Source organism: Alexandromys fortis, unplaced genomic scaffold (genome assembly GCF_014885135.2).
Source record: "Alexandromys fortis isolate MF-2015 unplaced genomic scaffold, M_Fortis_MF-2015_v1.1 scaffold_23, whole genome shotgun sequence".
Lineage (NCBI taxonomy): Eukaryota > Metazoa > Chordata > Mammalia > Rodentia > Cricetidae > Alexandromys > Alexandromys fortis.
In genome coordinates, this window is record NW_026067907.1 from 11,056,200 (window position 1) to 11,083,252 (window position 27,053).

At 48.8% G+C, this 27,053-nt stretch overlaps 1 protein-coding gene across 1 annotated transcript in view; it reads right to left on the reverse strand.

The window, feature by feature from the left end:
• The window catches only part of Pde10a (phosphodiesterase 10A), a 191,835-nt gene that overhangs the window by 58,471 nt on the left and 106,311 nt on the right, over window positions 1-27,053 (reverse strand). Inside the window, exons 3-5 of the mRNA XM_050135729.1 lie at window positions 14,699-14,727; window positions 4,448-4,568; window positions 3,039-3,088 (exon numbers count right to left, since the gene is read on the reverse strand). Coding sequence (XP_049991686.1) covers window positions 3,039-3,088; window positions 4,448-4,568; window positions 14,699-14,727 — 200 coding nt within the window. The remainder of the gene's footprint in view (window positions 1-3,038; window positions 3,089-4,447; window positions 4,569-14,698; window positions 14,728-27,053) is intronic.

Consider the following 27,053-nt stretch of genomic DNA (forward strand, 5'->3'; position numbering starts at 1 on the left):
CAAACCTACAGACCAGTGGGTTTAAGTAAAGAGCCCACCAAGGTGGGAAGGAATGGTGCAGAGAAGGGCAGAGAAGAAACTGGAGGGGAAGGCAAAGGGGGTGGAGTCAATCAAAATGCATTATATGTATCTATGAAATTCTCAAACAGAGAATAAACTTTGTTTTTAAAATTAAAAAAATCCTCATGTGCAATGCTCCATGCCTCATGAACAAAAAGAACGCATGAGCTCAGCAGCAGCAGGTGCAGCAGGTGCAGCAGCCACTGCTGCTGCCACGCAGAACTTCCCCGTGGAAGGCAGCTTCTAAGCGAGATCAGATTGAAGAGTTACACACTCTTGAAAAAAAAAGTTTTAAAAATTTAGAGAAGCTGGAAAAAGTGTATTCTTAATGATTTCTTACTCATGTATATTTTCTACATGAGTGTTTGTGTATGTGCATGCATGCCTGCAGAGGCCAGAAAAGGCATCAAATCTCATGCAGCTAGAATAACAGGTAGTTGCAAGCCACCCAGTGTAGGTGCTGGGAATGGAACTCAAGTTTTCTAGGAGAACAGGAATGGTTCTTAACCAGAAAGCCATCTCTCCAGCCTATATACATACATGTCTCACTGGGCTGAGAATAATAATAATAATAAAGTCCCCTAGAAACCTAACATGAAGTAATTAAGGAATGCTAGGAGGTAATAAAACCCCACTGTGGTCTTTTTCTCAGGTACCAACTAAAGCCTAAATGTGTGAGCCTCTTAAGAAAACTGTAAGCAAAGCAGTTCTCCTGGGGCACCCACCAGCACCCCCTGCCAAAAATGCAAGGGTGGGCCACAGCTCTGCCATCATAGGCCAACAGGACAGGAAAACAAGAAGATAAAATGGCCTTGAAATTAGTCCTGAAAGGGGGGGGACTCCTCTGAGATAACAGTGTTGCAGCAGGATGTGTGAGACTCTGTCCACCTCACTGTGATGGGTAGCTCACCCGGACGGCACAGGGAGAGAGGGGCGCAGGGAGAGAGGGGCCCGACTCTCAGTGGAGAGCACAGGAAAATAGCTTCCACAGCAGGTCCAAACCAGCTGGAAGAAGAATAGATACAGAAGTATCTTGTTCTGGATAAGTGGGGGCACATGAAACAGGTGAGCAAGTGTGTCAGCACTGGAGCGATCAAGGAGAGAAGACAAGAAAAAGGAAAGAACCACATGGAGGACTGAGAAGGTCATTTCCCGGCAGGTAATAAAACCTCGCGGTCGCCTTCTTCTTGGGTACCAGTTGAAGCCTAAATGCGCGAGCCTCCCAGTGCAAGTCGCTGTGATGTAAAGGAAGAGGAGTGTGAAAAGTCTGCCCCTGAGAGCATGTGTGTGTGAGCCCATCCTACCGGAGGCTGGGAGGGTCCGAGACCAGCACTTAGCAAGGTGGGAGAGACTGAGGGTGAAGGCATTCAGAGTAACGCGGAGAGGGCTGCACACTAGACATCTTTTCCAAGTCATCTCTGAGAAGGCAATCATAAAAGTCAACAACAGCCACGTGACTGACTAGAGGAGCTTGAGAATCTAACTCCAGTTAAGTCGGCACCCGTGACTTGCGCGTCAGCCACATGGAGCCTCGGGGGAACTTACACGTAGCTCTCCTGTCCTCTCTGCATCAGTGGCAGCTCGGATCAATGCCTGACCCATTTGTTCAGGTGAACAGCTGGCGCCACATTCAAGATCCAAGTTTTAGCACAGAGAAGACCCACTGAGTCCCCATTTGGGTCACTTGTGAGTGTGACGTTCTAAGTGTGGCTTTGGCGGCTGGGCACAGCTAGCCAGCGAGGGTTCACACGGCACACCTCGCTGACATGATCCTTCTAAATGTTTACACGCAGGTTAAAATAAGATTTTAATCTTAAATTAAAAGATTATCTCCACAATTTTTAAAAACAATTTTAAATGAGCAGGGAAAACATAGCTATTTGTTTTCATGGCTTAGCCATCGTAAACACTCCAGTCTGCAGTACAGTTTCAAGCATTCAAAGTTGACTAAAGTCTGCACAATGAACTTTCCTGAACACTCTTGTCTGACCATTCCTTCGACAGACGCAGGGGAGGGGCAATGGCTCACAAAGGTCCTCAGCCCACAGGAACTTTGATGTCAGGGAGAGACACATTAGTAAAATATTAGTGAACTGTCACATCAGACGGCCAGCAAGGGCTACGGACAGAGAGAAGACCGGTTATGAGGGGAGCCAACCAACCAAGGCTGCATGCAACCGCTCTCACTGCATTGCTACACTGGACAGGAACAGCAACTGACACATCGCAGATCCCTTCCTGATCACATGCTCTATAACATCAACACTACAGAGTCAGTTACTCAAGAGCGCGGGAATCAGACTGCAACCCCCCATCGTAAGTCTCACTGGTGCGGCCTAATCATAAAAGCCGTACATTTACCTCATGAGCTTCTGAATGAACTGTTATAAAAGAAGCATTAAGAATGCTGTGATGACATAACAAACGAGGCCCCAATACTGAGGTTGGAAAAATGCATCTGCATGCATGTGTGCTGCACATGACCACGGGTTGTCACATGTACTCCAACAGAAATCCAGGAACAGCCACGGAGTCAGAGAGGCTCAGACCCAGGCTTAGCTGCCCCACCTCAGTGCTTTGGACAGACTCACCTTTCAAACTCTTAGAAAACTCATACGACGTGAGCCATTTTTTCTTATTTACTCTGAGGCAGAGGAAGGGCAGAAGGGACGCAGCCCCTCCTCTGTGGCATTGCTGCCCACAGGACTGAAGTAACTTTCATAGGAAACACGCATTCTAGAAATATCACACATGGTACAGGTACTATAAACCAAAGCAAGAATATACAAATCAATTACACGTTAGGCCTGTCCGCTGCTGGGCCGTTCCGGACAGGCGGTAGCTGTACGTGCAAGCCAAGCACAAGTGAGCCTGGAGGGGTCATGACGACATGCCCGCTGTTTGCAGGACAGCAGATTCTCAGAGCACTCATGAGGATTTCTTATCTAGAGCACCGAGATCTAAATATAGATACTTACATTATTGCACTCTCCAAGGAAGTACAGTGCAAATCCGTCGGCTTTTGTGGCTGCCAAAGCAATAAAAAGAAGGGAGAAACCAGTCTCAATGGAAGAATATGACATCAAGGATTCTACAATGAGACTCGTGTACCAGCCTTTGCGTGGACTGGTTAACGCGACCGATGCCCATAAACAGAACAGTGTAATGTGTGGCTTTGACCCACAGCATACTCAGGAGGTTCCGGTTTTCACCACTGGCTGCAGATAGGTTCGTGGCTGTACCCCTGTAAAAACATCTGTCGGGCCTTCAGTCTTCACAAAGACCGATGGGCACTGTATTTCATTTTTAAGTTAAAAACACCCACAAGAATACCAAATAATTAAGTGCTCACCAAAACCATTAGGCAAATATACACATAGCATTGAAGTGAGCAGATTTTAACTTACACTTTTCTTATTATCTAAAGGCCATTATCATAACAAGCACTCTAAGTCCTGGCAGGTGGGGAATCGCCCAAATTTAAACTCCCTATAACTCACTTGGGTCTGTGCATGTTTGGGTGGGTATCTAGTGGGGTCACAGAGGTGACGATGACAGTGAGCCAGATAGCATGTGTAAGAGCCCACAGAGTGCTTGCATGAAGTGAAGTCATAACAGACACTGGTGTCCACATGTCCGGGGCATTTTTATTCTCAGGTGGAAAACTTGAAAAACTCTGTCATAGTGGACAAGTGAAAATACCATGTCCTGAAGGATTCAGCATCCTGTCTACAGGACAAGCCGTCTCTGGCTTCATTATCCTGTCTATAGGACAAGCCGTCTCTGGCTGCAGCATCCTGTCTACAGGACAAGCTATCTCTAGCTTCAGCATCCTGTCTATAGGACAAGCCGTCTCTGGCTGCAGCATCCTGTCTACAGGACAAGCCATCCTCTGGCTGCAGCATCCTGTCTAAAAGACAAGCCACCTCTGGCTTCAGCATCCTGTCTACAGGACAAGCCATCTCTGGTTATCAGAGTGAGTTCCAAACCTGTTTGCTTCCCTTCAAAATAAACAGCTTATTTTAGGAGACAGAACGCTAAGCTGGGTGGGTAGTGTTGGGGAGGATCTGGGAGGAGTTGGAAGAGGGGAATAAATATGCTCAAAATACACTGTATGAAATTATCAAAGAATAAATTAAAACATTATGTTAAAAGCCTGGCATCTTCCTTTCTAACGATGCAATTTAATCCAATACAAAGGAAAGCAGGTGCCGGCTCCAGGGGGGAACCCTCAGGTAATTCAGGGATTTGCGGGTTCATTCATCCTGGTAGCTTCACATTCATGTTCTTCCGCTACAAACTGAGCCCGGCACAGAGAGCAGTGACAGGGGCCTCCTGTCACTCTCTGCCAAGTGACCCAGCCTAGAGCAAGCACAGTGTGACTTACCTATCCTGATGATGCTGCTCAGCTCGTACAGGAGCAGCTGGTTGTCCCCGCCTGTGTCCAGGCGCTGCTCGATGTAGCTGTTCAGCTCGTACACCACTCCCTGCATGTTCGTGTCCTGGTACTTGAACACAAAGAGAACAGAGGTGAGGCATGGTTAAAGCGCAGTGAACCCCCTGGCGTCGGGAACATACTGCTTCAGCGGCTTCGGGCTCTGGCCGTGGATCACTTACAGAGTGCGGCCAGAAGTTAACAGGGAGACTGCAAACTAAGCCTGCTCTGACTGCTCACTGAAACTTATCTCTAAACTGTGTCTGTGCCTGCTTATTCATATAAAGAACGCCAAATGTTATACATTACAACTTTTACACACAATGACAGCTCCACCTGTCGAAGAGTTCAAAGGTCACCTGAGGAAAATGTGACAGCTTGCTAGGGAAATCCTCGGACTGTGCTAGGTGAAATACGACTCCATGGGCTCAGGCTCCCTGCAAAGCAGGGGTGAGTGTGACCTGAAGCTGTGGCCACTGCTAGGACATGTTGTCATACCAGCAAGAAGAGTGAACAAGGGGCTTATCTGATCCTGCCCCAGATAGGCCACACTGCCCCTCTCAACGGAATAGAAGCTGAAGCCCCTCCCAGCTCTCCCTGCCCCATGCTTGCCTTAGGAACCCTATTTTCCAAATAGCAAGCATTGCAAACTAAAAATAAGACAAAATCTGTTTACTTCTGGCTGAAAACCCTCCCAGGCTTCCCACTGAACCGGGGAAATAGATCAGCGCCTCCAGCAAACACCGCTACTGCCCACCAGGGACGCTCTCCTGTCCCCACCCCGCGCACTCAAGTCTCAACTTTGACACCTTTCTGTTTCTGGGCCACTCAGACATCTTTCATTCCCAAGATCTGCTACTTGTGACGCAAGAGTCATGTGTAAAACCTGTCTGTGGAGTGTGCCGGGGACTCCTTCCATGGGTCCTTCCACCTTGCACACCTAAGGAACGGACCCTCTGCTGTTCGCACTCCAATGGAAGAGGGCCGGCAAGAAGTTCAGCCCCATTTGCTCCAAGTGCAGAGCAAAGAGGACCCAGTGAGCCTCCAGCTGGACCACTTGGGCCATGGGTGCTTAGTGAACCCCAGCACTTAGTGAAACACCAGCACTCCCCTGATTCCCTTCAGAGACAGCAAGGTGTACCTGAGCCACGGTGAGTGACTACAGAAGCCTGGTTGCCACCCAAGCCATGGCTGATAGCTGTCACTAAGGACATGGCTATGTGAGGAGCCTAAGCTTGAAGTGAGCTGGGACCAAGCATCAAGACTGCTCATCTGGCTACGTCCCCTGATGTCACACACAACTTAATCCTCAAGGTGTCAGGAGGCCACGTGGCTGCCTTCAGTGTCCGTTGATGAAGAGAGTGGTACTGGTGGACAAAATCACAGCGGCAGCTGGAATGCTCCCATCTGCAGAGAACTCAAGTCCTGGCCAAGGACCAGGTGTCCCCGCCCATCAGCGGGGCGGCCCTCCACCATGCTCTCATGTCTCTAACCGTAACATTCTGAGTGAGAGAGCGAGCAGAAATACGACCTGACCGCCACCGTAGACTAGTCAATGAATCTTCGGGGGAAGCCAGTTCACAGGCTTAAGCCTTTTAAGTCAAGAATGGGAGGCCAGGCTCAGGGGAAAAAGAACATTGATATACAACTAACAATACATAAAGCATGTCACCTCTCTCCTTCCCCACAAGTCTGCAGCTTCCTACCTCGATATCTGTGCATGAAAACATTACCCAAACTGGAGGACCACTGGACATCACCTTTGCCCTGACCACGGGCCACCAGCCCGTATCTGTGGTGAGCTGTTGCTGGATTCTGCCTCAGGACCAGACTGTTATTATCCCCCTGCGATCTTCTAGCTTGAGACTCTTCCAGGTCCCCACTTCACACAGTCACCAGTGTGATGAGAGAACCCACACAGGCGTCATAAGCAGCTCAAATCCCAACGACTCCAGAACAGCACTGAGCAGGTCGCAGCCTGCGAGGGAGCCTCTAGGAACTGCTCTGAAGAACCCCATAGAATATTCTACTGTCGCAAATGCGCCACTAGACATCTGGGGTTTATTTATTTTGTGGGGTTTTTATTAGTGCGCATGTTTATGAATTCTGGGAACTGAGCTCTGAGCCTCATGTTTGCCAGAGCTAACCTGAGCTAAATCCCTGTCCTTAGGATGTTTCTCTTCCATGAACACACATCTATGTTTTTTGAGGGTAGGGGGAGGTTCAGCACACGGACAAATGAGTAGCTGAGCCCTGGTACAAATGGCTTCCCAGCAAGTCCTTCCTCAAGGCCCGGCCATGCCCTTTGATAGCAGTCTTTGCCCCACTGAGGGTTGTGCCAGATGCTGCCCATCACCTCTGGACAAGAGTCAGTTGTCACAAACCACACACACACAGTGCACATGCACACATACATGCATACACATGCACACACACGTGCAAACACACACATACATACACACCAAAAAGAATACTGGGACGGGGTTGGAGTATTTATCATGGAATGTCATTTCTAGGCTCCATGTTTCTTGTCTGCATGACAGGGGATGTACTATAGCCATCTTAAAAACTTTCAACACTTTGTAAAGTTCATAGTGAGTGTCAAGTGCCAGCTGTTCTTTAAGAGAGCTTGTGATCCAGAGGCAGGAAGTCAGGTGCTGTGCAGTTGCCCACGCCTTGGGATGAAAGTGGACACCCTCGCCTGCGGTTCCCGTCCACACTGATCTCGAGTGGATCTTAACTTCATCAGTGTAACCGCTCGATACAGCGCTTCACAGCGAGGACAATGCCAGACAACAAAAACCAAAGTGTGCCAAGTCCTGTCCGACCGATGTCACAGGATCTCCTGCGAAATCTCACTGTGTCCTCAACTGTCACTAAGAGCTCGCTATGGTGTCTGGTGTGGATCCTGAACACTGAACGCACATCCTCAGCCTGCATAGTAAGCACTTCGCGAGCCGAGTATGTCTCCGGCTCAGCTGAGGCATTTCTAAGTAAGCAAAGCTATAAATAAAGACTTTTTTTTGGTCACACAGACACCATAAACTGGAGAACCCTAACGACTCTACGACTGAGCATTGGCAGTGAGCAATCAGCGGAGTGGAGGAGCCTCGGAGGCGGGGGCAGAGGCACGCTGGCGGCCTGGAGTGAGGGGCTGGCTTCCAGCAGCCATCTATCTCCAACTCTCAGGAGTAGACTGGAGAAGCTAACAGTTCGGTGGTAAGTGCTTGCCTAACAGCTGCAAGACCCAGGGACCCACCTTCGACATCTCTGAAAAACGAGTAAGAGCAGCAAGCAATTGACAAGCGTCAAGGGAGGGTTTATCTTAGAGTTATGGGGAGCGGGGAGGCGGCTGCCTTACCAGTCCTGGAAAACCACTCTCAAGAATGCTACGTCCTCTGTGGAGGAGACAGGCACAGTCTGGGATCTGAAGAAAGCCAGAGAAGACACAAGGAGGAGCAGAGGAACCGGCTCCAGAATGAGCATGGCGTCCTGTACAACACTGGGCATCACCCAAGGGATTCACGGGGAGCCATGGAATCAGGCAGGATTCTACAAACAGGCAGGCTTGGCTTCTGAAAATATACCATCAACTCAATGCAAAGAAATGGAAAGAATAAAAAATATACTAATGAACAATATTCAATTCAAGGGTTTGTTAAATGAAATGAACTAATTGAATGTGGGGCAAAGAGATCAAGGGGTGAAAAGGGCTGTTCGAATCATAATTTAGGGAAAGAAGAGAGATGCAGAGTCGAGAACCACTGACCACAACAGCAAAGGATGTTGACGCTTAAGTGGCTGCTAGGAAATCGCTGGGGAGGGGACGCCATGAGAACACACAGAAGATGGGGCGGAAGTGCCAGGCCCAGCAGAATGGCTTCTGGGTGTGGGTCCCTGATAATTAAAGGTTCTCAGCAGTGTACAAGTGCACAGCAGCCAAAGCTCTGGCTCTCGAGGAGTCTGAGCTGTTGTTGTGGGGGACGGGAATAAATAAGAAAACATGAGCAGATAGCCCATCTCCTTGACAAAAAGAAAGCAAGCGCCTTAATGAGACTTTGCAAGGGAAGAGCGGCTGATCCACTGAGGTTCGCCATTTCCAGGTCCTTTCTCTGTTCCTTTCTTCACAACACAGACGTGTGCTGATCCGCAGTGCGCACAACGCCTGGGGTTCAGGGGACCAGGACCAGCTGCATACAATTCTGTTGTAATGTCTTTAAATACATACACCCCAGTGTGGGTTTAAGGCTGCTGAGACGGATAGGGTAAAAGAGGTCACAGTTTGAAGTCTTGTGAAGCAGAAATATTGTTCAGTTCCCATGTTTAGTTGTTAGAGCATGGTTTAGTTCTGAGATTCAGACTAAGCGGCCCCCGCTGACCACCACAGAACATATGTGCCTTTTGTATAACACTTTCATCACACAGTCAGAAAGGACTCTTTATAGACAAACGGTCCGTGTGTTCAGTGTACTGCTGATACTGTGGGATCTGCCCAAAGTGAGAGCAAGCAGATGCAATAACAAACAGCGAGAGCTGCACCCAGGTAGGACAGACTGAGCTGCCCTGGGAAATGGCTCCCATCACATCCACTCAGGACACTGCTGCACTCAGGGCCGAGCTCCCTGGGGGCTCTCACAGCTCCTGCGAGAACCAGCAGCAAAGGCTGAGACAAACAACCCACTGCTTGGAAGGAGAAGTGTTCTCAAGTGCACAGTTCGAGTGCCTAAAGCTACAGCATGTGATGTATCTGATAATGGGGATAGGGGTAGAACTTCTCTGGCAGGCGTCCCAAGGGCTCATCCTCCCTAGGGTGTATAATGACTGTCTAGGTTAGAGACACTAGTTGGGCTGTTTGACTTCCAGAATTAAGAGTGTTCTTATTTCCCTTTACCTGTCTGGGGCACAGCACTTCTTAAATGCCCTTGGATGCTGTGCTGGCTAATCCACCAACTCGGTGGGATCCAGAAAGCACTTAGGATACAAGCTTCCAGATGTCACGTCTTAGAGGGAGCTTCTAGGTTGGGTTGGTTGAGGTGGAACAACCTACTGTTATGGAATATTAATTAAGATGTGTTACATTCAGTTATGCTGTGGAATGCTTACTTGTTTAATGATGTAAAGATGTGTTACATTCTTTTATGCTGCATTTGTTTAACTCTGTGAAACTGTGTTACTTTGCCTGTTTAAAACACACGATTGGTCTAATTAAGAGCTGAACAGCCAATAGCAAGGCAGGATAAAGGATAAGCGGGGCTGGCAGGCAGAGAGAACAACAGGAGGAGAAATCTGGGAAGAAGATCAAGGGGCGAAAGGAAAAGGAAAGGGGCCAGCCACCCAGCCACACAGCCAGGCATGGTATAAGTAAAGAAAACTATACAGAAATAGAAAATGGCAAAAAACCCAGAGGCAACAGGTAGATGGGCTAATTTAAGCTAGAAACTCTGCCTAGAAACAAGCCAAACTAAGGCCAGGCATTCATAAGTAAGAAGAAGCCTCTGTGTGTTTATTTAAGAGCTGGGTGGCAGGTCCCCAAAGACCAAAGAGTCAAACGTAAAACAGAACCAACCAACTACAGCCTACCTTGCATGGAGACAGAAACACCCCACGGGGTGGGGTCCTGGCCTCCAGAGCATCCGCCTTCTTTTCTCTGCTCCCTGATCTCAACTGTAACGGGACACCTGCTCCATGCGGCTGCCATGGCTCTCCCGAAAGGAGGGGCAGCCGCCATCCCCCACGCTGTGACCAAATGAGGCCTTTCCTTCATGGAGGCTTCTATCCCAGGGATCTTGTCATGTAACGGGGGAGGGGGTTACTGATACACTTTCCAAGTTTGATGGATCTGTTAATTATCAAAGTGGCAGGGTCTCTGCTGGCCCTCCACACACTTGCCCATAAATACTGTCTCGAATCATGTGAAGCTACTTCACAGCTAATGCCCCCCCAACACACACACACACACACGCACACACACACACACACACACACATGCTCACAGGCAAAGGCAAACATACACATCGGAAAATGCAGATACAGTCCCATGAATATGCATACACATTCACATAAGCACACTCGTGTACACACAGGTGCGTGCACACACGCACACATAGTACGCTTGATGTGCATTTACACTAACGCACACTTCAGGCTGCAGGTTTTACAGGTGATTGCTACTTCTTTACTTAGATTTCGAAGAATATGCTTTCACATTCTCTGCATGTCCTCACTTGGTTCTTTTCTGTTTTTTGGGAGTTTTGTTTTGGGATTGTTGTTTGTTTTTGTTTTGGGGGTTATTTTTTTGGCTACTTTGAGATAGCTTCCAAGGCAGTCCACGTGGCATCAGACTCACTATGCGGCAGAGACTGGCCCTGAACTCCCGAGCCTCCTGCTCCTGTCTCTCGTGTGCTGGGATTGCATGCATATCCTCACTTTTGCCCTTGGGTCTGTTGTGCCAGCTGTGGTCAATGGCTGGAGGAGGGAGACATAGTTACTCCAGGTCCTCCCCTTGCCTCCGGAGTCCAGCTCCTGTGTGTCCGCTGTCACTCTTGAAAAACGAGTCGTGCTTTAATGCTCCACTTTGGAAGTGGCGAGCACGGCTGTAAAGTCCACCACATTAACTTAACCTTTGGACCTTTATGAAATTCAATACTAATAGAAGTTTACCCTGAAAGGGGGCTGGCACCTCTCCTTGGGGGCACCGAGGAAGTCCACTTCAGTTTGCACCGCCTAGACACAAAACCCCATCTTCTACTCATTCGCAGAGAAGCTCTGAGTCTTGACAGCTTTGCCTTCCTGCCTCCTCCACTTCTACGTTTAGTTATAACTAGGTTTCCTGCCAAGCCATTAGAGCACCTCTCCTAAGGCGCTGGAGAGAGCACTTGCTGCACCCGCACAGTGGCTCACAGCCATATACTGGCTCCAGTTAGAGGACCAGAAGGTGTCGAGGTTTCTGCGGACTCCCTTGGGCAGCCCATCAGGTGACCACTGGGGTGGGGGCTTCCACAGAGGCCAGTCTCGCGTTCTGGGAGACGGGACACTCGAAAGAGCAGCCTCCACTAGGAGCAGGGTGTGCTTCGTGCCCTTCTACCCCATCACCTCAGGTCTACATTCCCCACAGAAAAATGTTAAATTTTAAAGAATACTACAGAGTAAGAAGGAAATGTGAAGGCCATAAATGCCAAGGCGAGAATCATTCATGTGAAGTCAAAAATTACTCCCCACAGAAAAGAAGCTCAGCCCCGCAGGACGCTTGTTTCTGTGTAAAACACAGCAGCGTTGCTTTCTGTCCGGGGATGCAGGGAAAGCTCTGCGAAGGCAGGAACGGTGCTCAGCTGCCCGTTAGGCTGAGGGCGGTCCCAATCCCATGGCTGCCTCTCCATCTCACAACCTAAGCATTTGAATACTATAAACTCAACACAAGAATTCGTCTGCACAGCCCAATCTTAATTCCATTCTTGACACAGTTAATTTCAGCCTGTTGCAGCCTCTGTCTCCTATCAGAGGTCACCCTGGGCACACTAGATGTACCTGGACTGGTCATCTCCCGGGTTCTCCCTCCCTGCTACCAACCCCTCCTGGGCAGGGGAACTCCTCGCCAGCCATACACCTGCTGGGTTCCGATCCCTCAGCTGTAGCCTCTCCCCTCTCTGCAGAGCAGACCACTCACTAGAACAGACCTGAGGACAGGCACACGGCACAACCATGACACACAACTGTGTGATCACGGGTATCAGAGACAGGTCATTGAAAAAGCCCCGATGATGTTGTGGGCATTTCATTTATACAGAGGAGAGGAGGGATAAAGCTGGATACCCACGAAAAGCAATTAGTTTAAAGCTGTCATCAGGTGGCCTTCCTTTTCTTACTTAACCTCACAAAGCTCGAGTCGAGGCGAAAGCTGAAGCCGTGGTGAGCGTGGGTGACTCTGGCTGCTGCACCTGTAACTCTAAAGGCAACTCTGCCAAAGTTTCAAGACCAACACAGCCAAGCTGAAAATGACCACTTAAGACTTAATTGAAATGCCTCTTCCAAAAGGATGGCTCATAAAACAAGCAACGATATCGTGAGAATGATGACATGGATCCCACTTATCATGCAGGGAGCCTGGTGTGCCCCACGCTGGGGCTGACAGCGAGCATGACCGGTCCCTCGGCACACACACCAAGGTGCTAAGTGGAAGCAACAGAACCACCGCCGTTACCAGGCTGAGTGGAGGTCAGAGGATGGGATCTGCACTCCGGAAAAGCAGTCTGTCCCACCCGCCCAGGAAAAGCCTGGCAGTGTGAGTGTCAGGGGACCATTCTCAGCCCTGTCTCCTCAAGGCTCCTGACCACTTAACTTTGAAAGTGATGTCACTCGCCCTCTCGTCTGTCGGGAGTCTGTGGGACACAGACATGAACAGCTCAGAGGTGTGGGGACACTAGCCAGCCATTCCCAAGTAACGTCGGTTAAAAAAAGAAACGAAACTATAACGGCCAAAATCCACAACTACATTTGCAAGGTTTTGTGAAGGCCTGGCCACATACCACAGTGAACAGCGTCTCAGCACACAGGGCACAAAGGCTAACTTGGGCGTGAGGAAGGACCTACAGGGAGTGGATGTTAGGGAAGTATCTGTCTTGTTTTCTCAGGAGAACTCAAATTCAGTGAATGATTATCAATGGGCTAATCTCACGGGCAAAAACACAGACACAGTTTTAATTGTGATGGTCCGATGTGAGCAAAGTAGGAGCAGAACCAGGACCGTGGCAGCCGGTTAAAGAACTCCAGTTAGCAGGGCACACAGTGGCCCGGGAGAGGGAAGCTAGGGAGTGCTGGAGATCATCACAGAGAGGAGACAACAAATGTGAGGGGCTTATGTGCCAGGAAACACCAGGGAGAACACCCCAAAACAGAGAGGTTCAAACTAAGTGCTATGCTCCCCACATCAGGCTGGATTAGTAAAAAACAAAGCATTTATACCAAGACCCTAATGAACACCATGCATTCCAAGAGCAAGCAGCAGCCTTTTATAAATATTTGAGGGCTGCATGGGGAAAAACTTATTATTATAAAAGAAAAACTTCCAAATGAACTTCACTCCTGTCACAATCCACTTCTGAGGGCATGAGGGCACATAGCTGCAGGAGTTGGTCCCCAGGAGCCCCAGACATGTCCACAGAATGGCACATTCCAGAAACTGAGGGCTGAGATCACTTTTCATATTGATGCTGTCTCTCCCTATTCTAGTCAGAGCTTCTTTCTTTTCTTTTTGTTTGTATCTGTTTTTTTTTTGAGACAGGGTTTCTTTTGTGTAGCCTTGGCTGTCCTGGAACTCACTCTGTAGACCAAGCTGGCCTTGAACTCATAGAGATCCACCTGCCTCTGCCTCCTGAATGCTGGGAGTAAAGGCGTGCGCCACCATTGTCTGTCTCAGGACTTCTAAGTGCCGATCATGCAACAGAAAAGACAGGGAAGTGGCTGGTCATAAGTTTATGGGCAATCCTGGGTCCCTCAAACACCCCTGCCACTAGGCTTACAGATGCGCACTGCCTGACACCTCTGCCTTTTAAGATGGGCGCTGGGGATCCAAACCATAGTCCTCAGGCTTGCAACAGAGGTGCTTCACTGTCTTGAGCTATCCCAGTCCACCTGCCCAGCTCACTGTGTTGACTGGACCCCTTAACCATTTACTCAAGATGGCAAGAGCACTGAATGTCTCGGGGTGCTGAGCAATACTTTTCACCACAGTCAATGGCCTTGGTTCCCCCAGCAGCAAGGTGACTGAGTTGAGGTCCAGGGATCTTCACAGGTAAGGTACAAGAGGGAGATACCTGTGATGCAAAGGAGATGGCTTGAGGGTGGCCTCCACAGGCAAGGCTTAGGTGACATCCTCATTCTCCACGTGAGGATATTTGGCAAATGCTGCTTCACTGGTTACTCTGGAGACTGCAAACCTGGCCTCTCCCTGCAGGCTCTCGGCTCTAATGGCCCAGGTTGGTACAACTTTAGATGTGCAGGTGCCTGCGTGCCTACCTGGGAGTTCAGCCCGGAGCTTCTCTGTGGAGCCTTTCTCTGCCCTGTCTGACCTGGGGATACCCTAGAAAGCTGCACGGTTTCTGCTCTGCTCTTCTCACCCCGACGCTAAGAGAACACGGCGTTTAGAGGAGGGGACTTCATATTTGCAGTCCTGGGGCAGTGTTGTAGAAACTGTATCCAGTTACTCACCCTGCTGACTTCCTTAGGAGCCGATTCATCTGGGGATGGAGAAGCAAGGAGAGAAAGAGTTAGCATTCGGAAGGTGCACCGAGACACAGCACACGCGTTCACTCCTGACACACTTCAGCATGGCTTCCTCGTAGGAAGTCTGAGAGTCTTGTAAAGGTTGAACAGAACGAATCAGGAGAATAAATTTGAGGGAGATTAAATATCATCGCAACTGTTGGTACAGATTACGTTTCAAGATTCTAAAACGGAAACATGGTCACACGGGCACAGTCAACTCTACAGAGAAGCTGATAGGCTAAGAAGCTGCAGGAGGCATAAGTTGCAAGCCCCAGAAATGTACCACAGACCCCTTGGTTCGTGAGCTCCAAGGAGAGATCCCAGCAGGCATGCAAGGGTCTGGTCACTGAAACAGTAAGGCCCTGCCACGCCAGCAGCACCCCAGCCGGGCCACAGGGTCTGGAGTGGCTTGTGAGCTGCCGAAGCTCTGGCCACCTCTCCAGGCCCAGTAGGCAGCGATGTTTCACTAGTCTATTTTTTCTCTGAAATAAGCGACACCTTTGCAAGCGTCTTCACTTTGGGTCCTGCGTCATCTTCAGCTGTCTAAGTCTGCCTGCAGGTACAGTGCAGCTGCACCAGAAACTGACTGAGCCCTGTGTGAGCACAGCAGAGTCAAAACCAGCCCCTGCGCCAGCTCCCAAGTTCAGATAGGCATGAGCCTCCTATTCAGTGTCCCCATCGGCCCATCCCTGGTTCCCAGTGCGTCCTGTGAGCCATTTCCACTATAGTACCAAGTCCAGTCCCACAGCACACTGTGGCTTGCAGAATAAACAGCTATATTTTAACACTCTGCCGGTGTGTGCTCACTGTGTGTGGGCTATGGCTGAGGAAAGGCTCAGGTACTACACGAGGCTTCTCCAAAAATGAAGAATGTTCCAGGTCTTTTTAACCCCTTCCCCCTTTCTTTTCCAAAACAGAATTTCTCTGTATAACAGTCCAGGTTGTCCTGGAATTCACTCTGCGGACCAGGCTGGCCCTAAACTCACAGAGACCCACCTGCCTCTGCCTCCCAGGTGCTGAGACTAATGGCGTGCGTGGCTACCGCCCAGCCGACCTTCATTATTGAAGGAGCATCGCGGGATTTTTCACTTACTCTTCACCTTCCACTTTATCTGTTCCTGAGCCTCTCTGCAAATGGAACTATTAAATCATTATCAGTTCATGAGCGGATTCGAAGGCTATAAAGGCTTAGTGTGCTCAAAAGAACGGTATGTAAGCAATTCAATGAGCCTGAGTCAAAAAGCAAATTGTCTTAGTGCGGCAGTGTGCCCAGGGAAGCTGGTGCAGGAGGAGTGTAAGTTCGAGGGCAGCCTATGTGTTCAGTGGAAGCATGTCTCAAGTTTAATTGAATTAATTATCAAACACAACCATCTTCGCAGGCATCCAGTGTGGAGTCAAGTGTGCGACAAGGTTTGGCATCGCAACAGAGTGGCCCCAGACTGTGGCTCCTTCCATCACTACAGAATGGCTCAGAGCCCAACATCTGCCAACAGATGTTTTCCTGCTTTGCTCACTGACCCGGCTTTATTGCTCCCCTTCGAGTATGAACCAGCTCAAGACCTGGCAGATCACTTCTCACACTAGCGTGTGCAAAAGACACTCCGCCTGCCCATGTCTGCAGAACCGACTGTCTTCAGCTCCATGGACAATTTCAAGTATTTGGAGAAAAATAAAAACAACTTTTGCCTGTAATTGGTTTATGGATTTTCACCTTGGAATGAATTTAGAAATACTCCCTCCTCCTCCTCTCCCTCTCCCTCCTCCTCCTCTTCCTCCTCCTCCTCTCCCTCCTCCTCCTCCTCTCCCTCCTCCTCCTCTCCCTCTCCCTCCTCCTCCCCCTCCTCTTCCTCCTCTCCCTCCTCTTCCTCCTCCTCTCCCCCTCCTCCTCTTCCTCCCCCTCCTCCTCCTCTCCCTCCTCCTCCCTGTGCTCTCCATCTGACTTAGCACTTACAAGTTGCACTAAATGAACGTCAAGTTTACCACTTGCAGGGAATATTGTGTTGTGGGTTACCAAGGAATCCACACTCCCTCTTCCCATACTGTTTACTGATCCCCCCTGTCCCAGAGAGTCCAGCATGTAGGAGTTAGGAGCACCTCGGGACTGGTGCTCAAGCAACCAATGGCAAATCCTGCTCTGCAGGGCCCAGCTGTGCTCCTAAGAACATGCTAGAATTGCGAGCCAAAAAGCATACAGAGAGACACAGTCCTAACAATGAGAATTGTTACTGAAAACAGAATTATTCTTCCAAAAATATATAAATTACAAAGAATAAACCTGCCCCCTCCAGCCCATGTTGTTACTATTGCTAGTAGGTCAGAGGAATTCCAGGCTGGAACCTCAGTGTGGGATGCTGTCCCAGTGGCTTCCAGAAGCACTCACAACTGGCCTGCTGATGGCTGTTTCCGTCTAAAGGCCAAGCTCCCTTTGAATGGTTGGGCAAGGGATAGTGGAAACGAGGAACTGACTTAGATAACAGACTTCAAATTATTCGTGAGCATCAAATTATCCCTGGAAAGGTCCCAGTAGAGGACCCAAGTCTTTAGGCAGAAGAGGTCCTCTGCCTTAAATACACACCTGGGCAGCATGGAGATGCAGAGGAACCTGTGCCCCAGCCCTCAGCCCTGTCCTCAGGAGCCACACAGGCCACTGACATACATGGAAAAGGGGACAGTTAGTTCCAGCGCAACCATGCTGCCTGCACTTGCTAAAGACGAATGTGTTTTCTCAGAAAGGAGAAACCATCTCTCCATCCAAACTCCATCTTAATGATCTTTAAAAGCATTATCAAGAACAAGGCATTGAAAAAAAGAATTCCCTCAGGTTTCCTAGTACTGAGTGGTGCCCCTTTCACAGTAAACACTCCCTTTAAATATTTTATGTCCTTATAAAATGTGTGGGTATTTGAGTTTTGTGATTACTTCTGATGTTTCCTTGATGTGAGATGGGGCTACAGTAATGGACCTGCACTTGGAACAATGGATGACAGAAACCCGAATGTACTAGCATACCATGCTTCGTCTGTGGCTATGGTCACATGCTCACTCCGGATGTACTGGACGGTTCCAGGAGTACTGGGAACAATCCCACAAGTGACAAGCAAGGTTACATGAAGCTCAAACGCTCTGCCCGGCAAACAGAACAACTGGCAGAGAGCAGAGGTGGCCTGCAGAACGGGACAAATAACCCCCAACAACCCAGCAGACTGAGTTGGTGTTTAGGATGCATAAAGAACTGTAGAAAGTGGGCCATGTGCTTGTCATGTAAACATGGGTCCCCAGCAACCATGAGAAAGCAATAAAAGCAGGGGTGCGAGAGCAAGGGCCAGAAGTGTCTTCTTGTCTTCGGGAATAATGTGAACTGGAAGCCAAGGACAAGGGGGAAGTGACAGAAGCCTCTCAAGGGCAGTCTGAGGGATAGGATGGAGGGGTGGGCCCTGGAGGGAGAGTGTGGCAAGGGACACAGAGAATTACTGGTGCACTAGAGAAGGCAGGTTGTTGCTGGAGTGTGCCACTGTTAAGTAAGAGAGCAGGAAGCAGAGTGAGGGCTTCCTCCCAAGTGAAGGGGTGGGCACATGGAGGAGGGGATGGGGTGGGCACGGGGAGGAGGGGATGGGGTGGGCACGGGGAGGAGGGGATGGGGTGGGCACGGGGAGGAGGGGATGGGGTGGGCACAGGAGGAGGGGATGGGGTTCCTGACTGTTGTAAATGCTGCAGCAATGAGCAAGAACGTGCAAGTCCCTGTGTAGTGCTGACTTTGTCCTCAAGAGTGAACAGTGCCATCGTATGGTAGCTCAGGTTGTTGTTTGGAGACCCCCCACATGTTGGTTTCTGGGAGCAGCAGTTTGTACTCCTACCAGGAGCAGATAAGGCTTTTTCCTCATTAGCACTTGTTACTGTCTGCTGCCTCGATGACAGCCATTCTGGCTGGTCTTCATTTTCCAATGGCTAAGGAAGTTAAACACACTTCCCCGTGTTTATTGACCATTCGTATCTCCTCTGCTGAGACTCTCTGTCCCATTTATCAGCCCTGTACTGGTCGGCTCGTCTCCCTTGTGTGTGTGTGTGTGTATGTATGTATGTATGTATGTATGTGTGCATGCATGCATGCATGTATGTCAGATCTGCCACTCAGTATGAGCTCACAGATTTGACTAGAGTGGCCAGCTGTTGGGCTCCCAAGATCCACCCATCTCTCGCCCCGCAGCACTGGGGTTATGACCATGTGTGGCCCTGTTCCAGATCTGACGCCTTCAATGTGTAGCATATATTCATAAAGCTGCATGTGACAGCAGTATCTCTGCTGATAATAACCGATTCTCCCTCGGCACCTGAGATGTCTCATGTGGCGAGTGCAAGAGGAACTGCAGGCAGCTTCCAGTGGCCTAAAGTGCTTATTACAATTTTCAGAATTAAAATGCAATTACATCATTTCCTCCCTTCCGTCTCTTTCCAACAGATCCCATGCGTGCCCTATTCCCTCTCCAATTCATTGCTCTTTAAACATTACTGTTACATACATGTATAAACACATACATATACAAATATAACCCACTGAGTCCCTTCAGTCTCGCTTACACGTGTGTGGTTTCAGGGCTGACCACTTGGTGCTGGCTAACGCTGACGAGAGATGAGAGTGCCCACAGGAGCTGCTGGAGCCTCAGAGCCACTCCCAGGCTCCACCTCACTGCTGGGCCAACTCAGACCACTCGGAAAAACTGATGATCATAACTGTCACACTTGAAACAGTGTATGTGAGTGACTGTAAGTGTCACACTTGGAACAGTGTATGTGACTGACTAAGGGTCACACTTGTAACAGTGTATGTGAGTGACTGTAAGGGTCACACTTGGAACAGTGTATGTGAATGGACTATAACACTTTGAAAGGAGTATGTAAAAGGATATGTCACACTTTGAATGGTGTAGGTAAGATGACTGTAACTCACACTTTGAATGGTGTCGGTAAGATGACTGTAACTCACACTTTGAATGGTGTAGGTAAGATGACTGTAACTCATACTTTGAATGGCGTAGGTAAGATGGCTGTAACTGTAACACACTGAACGGTGTATGTGAGACATTATGTCACACTTTGAAAGACATGTACATTCTCTTTACCTCGTTCTTACACACAGCAATAAGGCCACAGAATAAAGTGAGTCCCAGGATGCTACCATGACCCCTTTCTGTGACAGGTGATATTTATTCTAAAGACCAGTGTGCAGTGACAAAGAACTGTTTTTATACAATGTGCTAAAAAGTACAACCTTAAACTGTCTGGCCATGAACAAAATTACATCAGTGGAGACAAGTACAGTGCTTCCAAATTAGCCACCTGGTCCTTCAGCCTCCAGTCCTGAAACGAACATCTACTGTATCTTGCCATGTCAAACACTGCTTAAGACACAAGAGGCTAAGCAAATGGATGGTAAGATATGCTCCTGATTAATTCCTGAGAACTGACAACTTATAAAACATTATAGAACTATATGTATAGGAAACTGTAGGCAGCAGAAACACGGAACAGATGGTATTCACAGACACTGGGACATCTGACATTAAATCCCTCATAACAAAGCCCGTGTCAGACAAACACACAAGCTTCTTCAAAAAGTGAACAGGCCGGTGACCTCCCACCATCCTAGAGCTCCTTCTATGAAACGGTTTAAAGTATCTTAAATATACTCTTTTTTTATTTGTGCATGTACAATATATAGTCTGTGAGTGCACATGTGTGTATGTGTGTGCATGCGCACATATGTTCAGGTACATGGGCATGTGTGTCCTGTGTATGTGGAGGCCAGAGTGCAATAAGATTGTTTTATTGTTATTATTATTGTTGTATGTGATATGTATATCTGAACGCAAGCACATGTGTGGCATGCTCTGTATGCGGACATCTGAGGACACTTTTCATGATAACGATTTCCTTTCACCACAGGTTGCAAAGATGGGACTCAGGAAAACAGGCTTACATGCAAGTGCTTTTACTGCAAAACCATATTGTTAATATTCTTGACTTCAAAACACCAGAAGTGATCCCACCATGCTTTAGCAGAGGCTTGGAAATGCAGAGTGGTCATATACAACCAGACAGCTTGGCAACAAAGAGCACACCCCACATATATCGCAGCTCAGGTGGACCCCAAAGCCAAGGTGCCAAGAGACATGAGAGATTGGAAGTGGTTAAACAACACTTGATTCCATCTACAGAACTGAAAAAAACAAAACTATGGCAACAGAGAACCATTTGGTTATGGCAGGATAGAAGGATGGTAGCGTGAAAAGGAGGAGAGGTGTAGTATCACAGGTGTGCCCTGTCCTCAGTCTGGTGGTTATATGAACCTAGATGTTTTAAACCCACAGAATTATACACCATGAAAATTAACAGCCGAGTACTTTGTAATGTATCTGGCTGTCATCTGAGGTCACCTGTGTCAGAGGCTGGCCCTGCGTCAGTCGGAGAAGATGGTCTGGTGCCAAGGGAAGGACATGGAGGCTGCTGAGGCAAGGGTTAGGATGCTGAGCTCAATCTTAAGCTCCCTGGCTCAAAGCCTACACAAAACATGTTACTCAACACGATATTGTCATGACAGCACCCTAGTTCTGCTGGAAACAGGGAAGGACTCTTCCTGCCCCAACAATACGGCTTAACTCAGAGTCGGGAATGATGGGAACAGAGCCAAACGGGAAGGTGAGGGAGGGCAAAGGGTGGGAAGGTAAAACTGATTAGTCGTCCCTTGAGGAAAATGCTTCACCACAATGAAAAGGGCATCACATACAAAAAAAGTCAACAGTGAGAGGTGACAGCCTACAACCGTTTTCCACAGGTTGTCATGAAACTGTCACCTGTGAATCTAAAGTTATGGGACATTTTCACGTCGAAAATGGTGTCACTTTAGAATGATGTGCAGTGTGTAGAGTCCAGCCTTAACCTCTCTGCTCACACTGCCTACCCCTGAGGAAAACCCAGCAGACCCGGGGCCACACCATGCCAACCAGGCCAGTGTGCAGGTCCTGGAAGGTCACCAACCAGACAGTGCCATCTGTGGTTCCTCCCTGGGCAGACACCGGCAACTGTGTGTGGAGGAAAGCTTTTCCACACCAAAGGCATCTTAACATATGCCGACAGAAGGCAACAGAGAGACTTCAAAGGTTTGGAAAACACATTGAAAAGGGAAAAACAACTTTCAGTCAACAAAGATTTCAAAAAAAGAAAAAGACAGTTTGAAATCAGAAAGTAGAAATCATGACTCCCGACACCTCTGGAGTAACCACTCAGACACACAAACGAATGCCAGGTTGTTTAGCTCCATCTCCAACAATGGCTGAGAGATCTCAGAGGGAACTGCAGAAGGACGGAAAGCCACTGGGGACAAAAGAGAAGCTGAGCTGGGAGACAGACGGACGGCATCCTGCCTCCTTCACCCACACCTAATGCCGGCACCTGCCTCCTGCTGCCTGAACCCCTCATGTCTCTTGGCATTGTCCTGCTGCTGCAGAGAGCAGGGGTTCTTCTCGGGGCTCCCACTAGCTCACCTGGGAAGTCCCCACCAGGGTTCCCACCAACACCCTGGAATTAGAGAGTCTGAGAAGGACTAACTCCTCCCTCTGCTGTTTGCACTGTCAAGCCCTGAACTGTTTCCGTTCTAGCCTTCTTAGGATGCTCCGCTATACCCGTGAACATTGGCTTAAATGCATTTTTTCTTGTAAGAGAGAAAAGTGTGCCACCTTCCCTCTTTCTCTTTAATATTTTCACTGATGGTGGGAGACGAATCAAGGAGAAAACAATCTATGCAGCTCTCTAGGGTGGCCTTCCAAATACCCGCCCACTTCTGTAGCAGGTGCCCCATGTCAAGCCACCCTGAAAGGCGCTCGGGGTCTAGGTTGCAGCATCAAGTACTTGGAAAGCAGCTCAGGGTCTCACCTGTGTTTCCACCCATGCCTTCATCTAAGCCACAAGGGCCACTAAGTCATCTTTATGTTGAAAGTCCTTCAGTCTGAAGTGACAGCCACAGGACCGCCTGAGCTCATCCCTGTGTGGAGGACGGCCCCATTGGGTCCCTTTGCAGGGAAGACAGGCAGCTCTCTTCAAATAATTCCCCTTTCCTTCTCCCAGGGGGAGCTCTGGTTGGAAGCCCCTGGTCTTCTGTGTAGCAGTGGGAAGCAATAGACCTTTGGGAGGTGGGACCTAGTGTGACACCATTAAGGGGACACCCTGGAAAGAGATACGGGGCCCAGCCTCTCAGGAATCCTTTTGCAAAATGGGATCTCGACACACACAGCTATGTCCTCCTGCAGCTGTGACATCATCAGGCCAGTGCTACATCCTTGAATCTCCAAAACTATGAGCTAAATAAGCCCCTTTCCTTTATTAATTCAGCCTGAATCAAAAAAGTAAAAAAAAAAAAAATCAAAAAGTATAAACCAGTTTGAAGTGCACTGTATCACAAAAGTCTCGGATTGATCTTGTGCCAGTGTGATCTGCCCATCTTAACTCCTGAGATACAACACAAGCAAACCAAGCCTTCTACCTTCAAAAGAACCCCAACTGGATCATTCCGTAGACACGGAAAATTATCTGAAAGTGCTCCGCACCCCCTACCGAAACACTAAAGTGACGTCCTCCTGACTGCTCTGCTGCTGTACAGAGGAGCCATGGCCAAGGCAACTCTCAAAAGAAAGCATTTAGCTGGGGGCTGGCTTACGGTTTCAGGGGTGAGCTCATTGCCATCCTGGAGGGAACAGACAAGGATGCTGCTGGAAAAGTAGCTGAGAGCTTTACATCCTGATCTACAGCCAGCAAGGAGAGAGGGAGAGGGAGGAGAGGAAGGAGAGGGAGAGACAGACAGACAGACAGACAGACAGAGAGACAGAGAGACAGAGAGACAGAGAGAGACAGAGACAGAGATAGAGAGACAGAGAGAGCAGCCTGGCTGTAGGCTCTGGAAACTTCACACCTCCTCCAACAAAGATACACCTACCCCAGTAAGGACATACCTCCTAACCCTTCCCAAACAGTTCACCAACTGGGCACTAGGCATACAAGTGTACAAACCTGTGAGGGCCATGCTCATTCAAACCTCAAGTGCCTTTGACTATGTTTGATATGAAATGTTTAGCCTAAAATTAATCTCTCAGTTATCCCGAACAACAGCTGTTCTTTGTCAGTTATTATTTCTTAGTGTCTTTTTTGTTTGTTTGTTTTTTCGAGACATGGTTTCTCTGTAGCTTTGGAGTCTGTCCTGAAACTAGCTCTTGTAGACCAGACTGGCCTGGAACTCACAGAGATCTGCCTGCCTCTGACTCCCAAGTGCTGGGATTAAAGGCATGCGCCACCACCACCTGGCCCATTTCTTAGTTTTAATAATATTCATAATTTTCGTCATGTTTGACTGCCGCTGTCCCCTGCTCGGCTATGATGGCCGTTCTCAGAGGTGAGTGTGGAACCTGTTTCTGCTCAGATTGTACTTTTCACCAAGTACTTTTCATGTTTTATATTTAGGTTTTTAAAGTGTGCTCAAGTCCAAAGGAATATCCACTTACTCTGCTTGAGAACTCTAAAGTCATCCCGGGCTTGTAACCGCCTGCGACCAAACGTCTGTCAACATCTTTACATCTCAGGGCAGTAACGCAACCACGTGGGAAAGCCTTGCTTCAGTTTCAAAACCTGAGCCACTGCCGTAAGTCCTCAGTTCCCACAGGCATGCCACCTGTGAAGCAGGCATGTGGGCCGCTCTGTGGAGGCGACAGGCGACCAGAATACGGAAACCTGACTGACCTGTTCCTAACACGGATGATCTGGCATGCCATGATGGTTCACTCCAAACGCTTGCATCATCAAGTCTTCAAAGGTACTGGGAGGTTCTTATCTAAATTTCAAAATATGTACGTTGTTCTTAGAAGCACTGAAGAACATCCCAGAAGGTTCAGCCTGCCCAGTGAGTGCCTGCCTCCTCCGTGATGTTCCCAAAGGGCTGAATCCACCTCCGAGTCTTCTCATGACTACCCTCCCATGCAGCTCAGAGGGCCTACAAAGGGCTTTCTGAGGACTAACTTTCTTCTTAGGGAACCTCCCTTCCAGAGATAAGAGCTGATCTCACCAGAGTCACTGGGTACACACTGCCCTTTCTTTTCTGCCCTTCCTAAAACTGAATTCCACAGCTCTGGGGAGTCAGGATGGCTGGTATCAAAACAACAAAAGAAAGCAAGGAAAGCAAGCAAAGACAAGGACTAGCAAGGCAATAGGGAATGGAAGAACAAACACAAAAAGTTTGCCAGCATGTGTCCCCACCCTCACCTCTACGACTGTTTCAAAAACAAGGGGGGAAAAGCTAAACAACAAACAAACAAACAAACAAAAAACTTATCAAGCTGGAGAGGCTCAGAGGACGACACACCAAAGCTCCTACCCCAGAGTGATCAAAAAGGAGGGGCCACAGCGTGCTTTATATTTCATCCCACCCGTGACCTGAGCTGACCTGCTGCACTTGCTGACTGCTGCCTTGCCTGACCAGACAACTGCTCCTAAATCTTCTTTCCGGTTGTCTCAGAAATCAAGCCCCAAGTCCTGTCCCGTACTCTTGCATCTCCCTATCTCCTCCACCCACATCATCACTACCCTAAGTCTTCCAGGCACCCTGACACCTAGCGCTGGCCCTCAAACTCAGCAAACACAAGAAGTCCTGTGGAGCCCATGTAAACTAAGCCACCAGGCCCCGAGACAGTCAGCCTGAGTGAGAGGGACACCGTGAGCCTGACCAGCTCCGAGGTGACAATCCTCTCACTCAGGAGTCACTGGTGACACCCAGCCCCTAACAACTCATCACACCACCAAAGGACACCTGATCTGGCGCCTCGGCCCCTGTGCTCTGATAGTGCTGTGCTCTACCACCACGAAGTGCAAGCTTCCTGATGGCACTGACACAGGGAAATGCTGCTCATGGGGGCGCTGCAAAGCCAGTTCTCAGCACCAAAGCCAGGTTTAACTGGCTGAAGGCTAACCCCGGATTTGAAAATCTCATTAAGCATTTCTATGATAACATTACACTGCCTGCTGCTTGAGGAGGAGCCGAGAGTTCCGCATCTGAACTGGAAGGCAGCGGGAAATGAATGTCACGCTAGACCTGGCTTCGTAGTGACACACTTCCTCCAACAAAGCCACACCTACTCCGACAAGACCACACCTCCTCATAATGTCACTCCCTATGAGCCTAGGGGGGACCATTTTTACTCAAGCCACCATATACACTCACAGCAGGTAATCAATAAATATCTCTGAACTGGTAACTGACCGGTTAGCTGGGAAAGCACATCACACTGGGTCACATTCCAGGTACAACTATCACGGTGTCTTGTCAACTTGACACGAGTTCGAGCCATTTGGGGAGAGGGACTCACAATCGAGAAAAGCTTCCCACCTGGTTGATCTGTGGACAAGCCTCTGCGGGCATCTTCATGATTAACGGCTGGTGTGGGGAAGGCCAGCTGACTGTGGACAGGCGGTCCCGGGGAGTCTAAGAAAGCAGGCTGAGCAAGTAATAGGAGCCAGCCAGCAAGCAGCAGCGGTCTTGCCATGGCATCTCATCTGCTTCTCCAGCTCTCTGCTCTGACCCTGCCCTCAGTGATGGAGTGGGAACTGAGAGCTGCGAGATGAAATTAACCCTTTGTGCTTTTGTGTGAAGACACTAGCCTGTCATGCGGACATTTCTACAGAGGGTTATGCAACCTGAAATCAACTTTGATCACTGTCCAATTTTCATGGGTTTTTAATGTTTAGAAATCTGTCACAGGTGAGAAAAAATTTTAAATGCTAAGAGGAATGACATCAACTAACATTTCCACAGCATCTCTTTCTGTGTGTGAAACTAGAAAACACAAATTGTATAAAGAAACCTCAATGAAAACAAGTATTTCCCAAGACCTAGCAGCTCATGAAGATTTTATTCATTTGAATCGCTCAGAAGTGTGACTTCTGCTGGGAAAGCACAATGACTTTTAATGCCTGGCAAAGAGGACCACCGGCTTCAAAGACACCAGACACCACTTCAGAAATCAGTCCAGTCCACGGCAAAGGACCACACTTGGATCCGTTTCCTAGGCGCCCGTGATATTATAAGGACGAGACTTAATTTTTCACCTTATTCGCATGGCCACCTGAAGTCTGGTTCGGAATCATAAGCCACCTCACTCCCAAGCCGCACAGTTAAAGACATCATCAGAGTAATCGACACACAATGAACAGAACTAATGCAACGTATCAATTACCGGCAGTGCCGTCTCCGCTCGAGCTTCCAGTT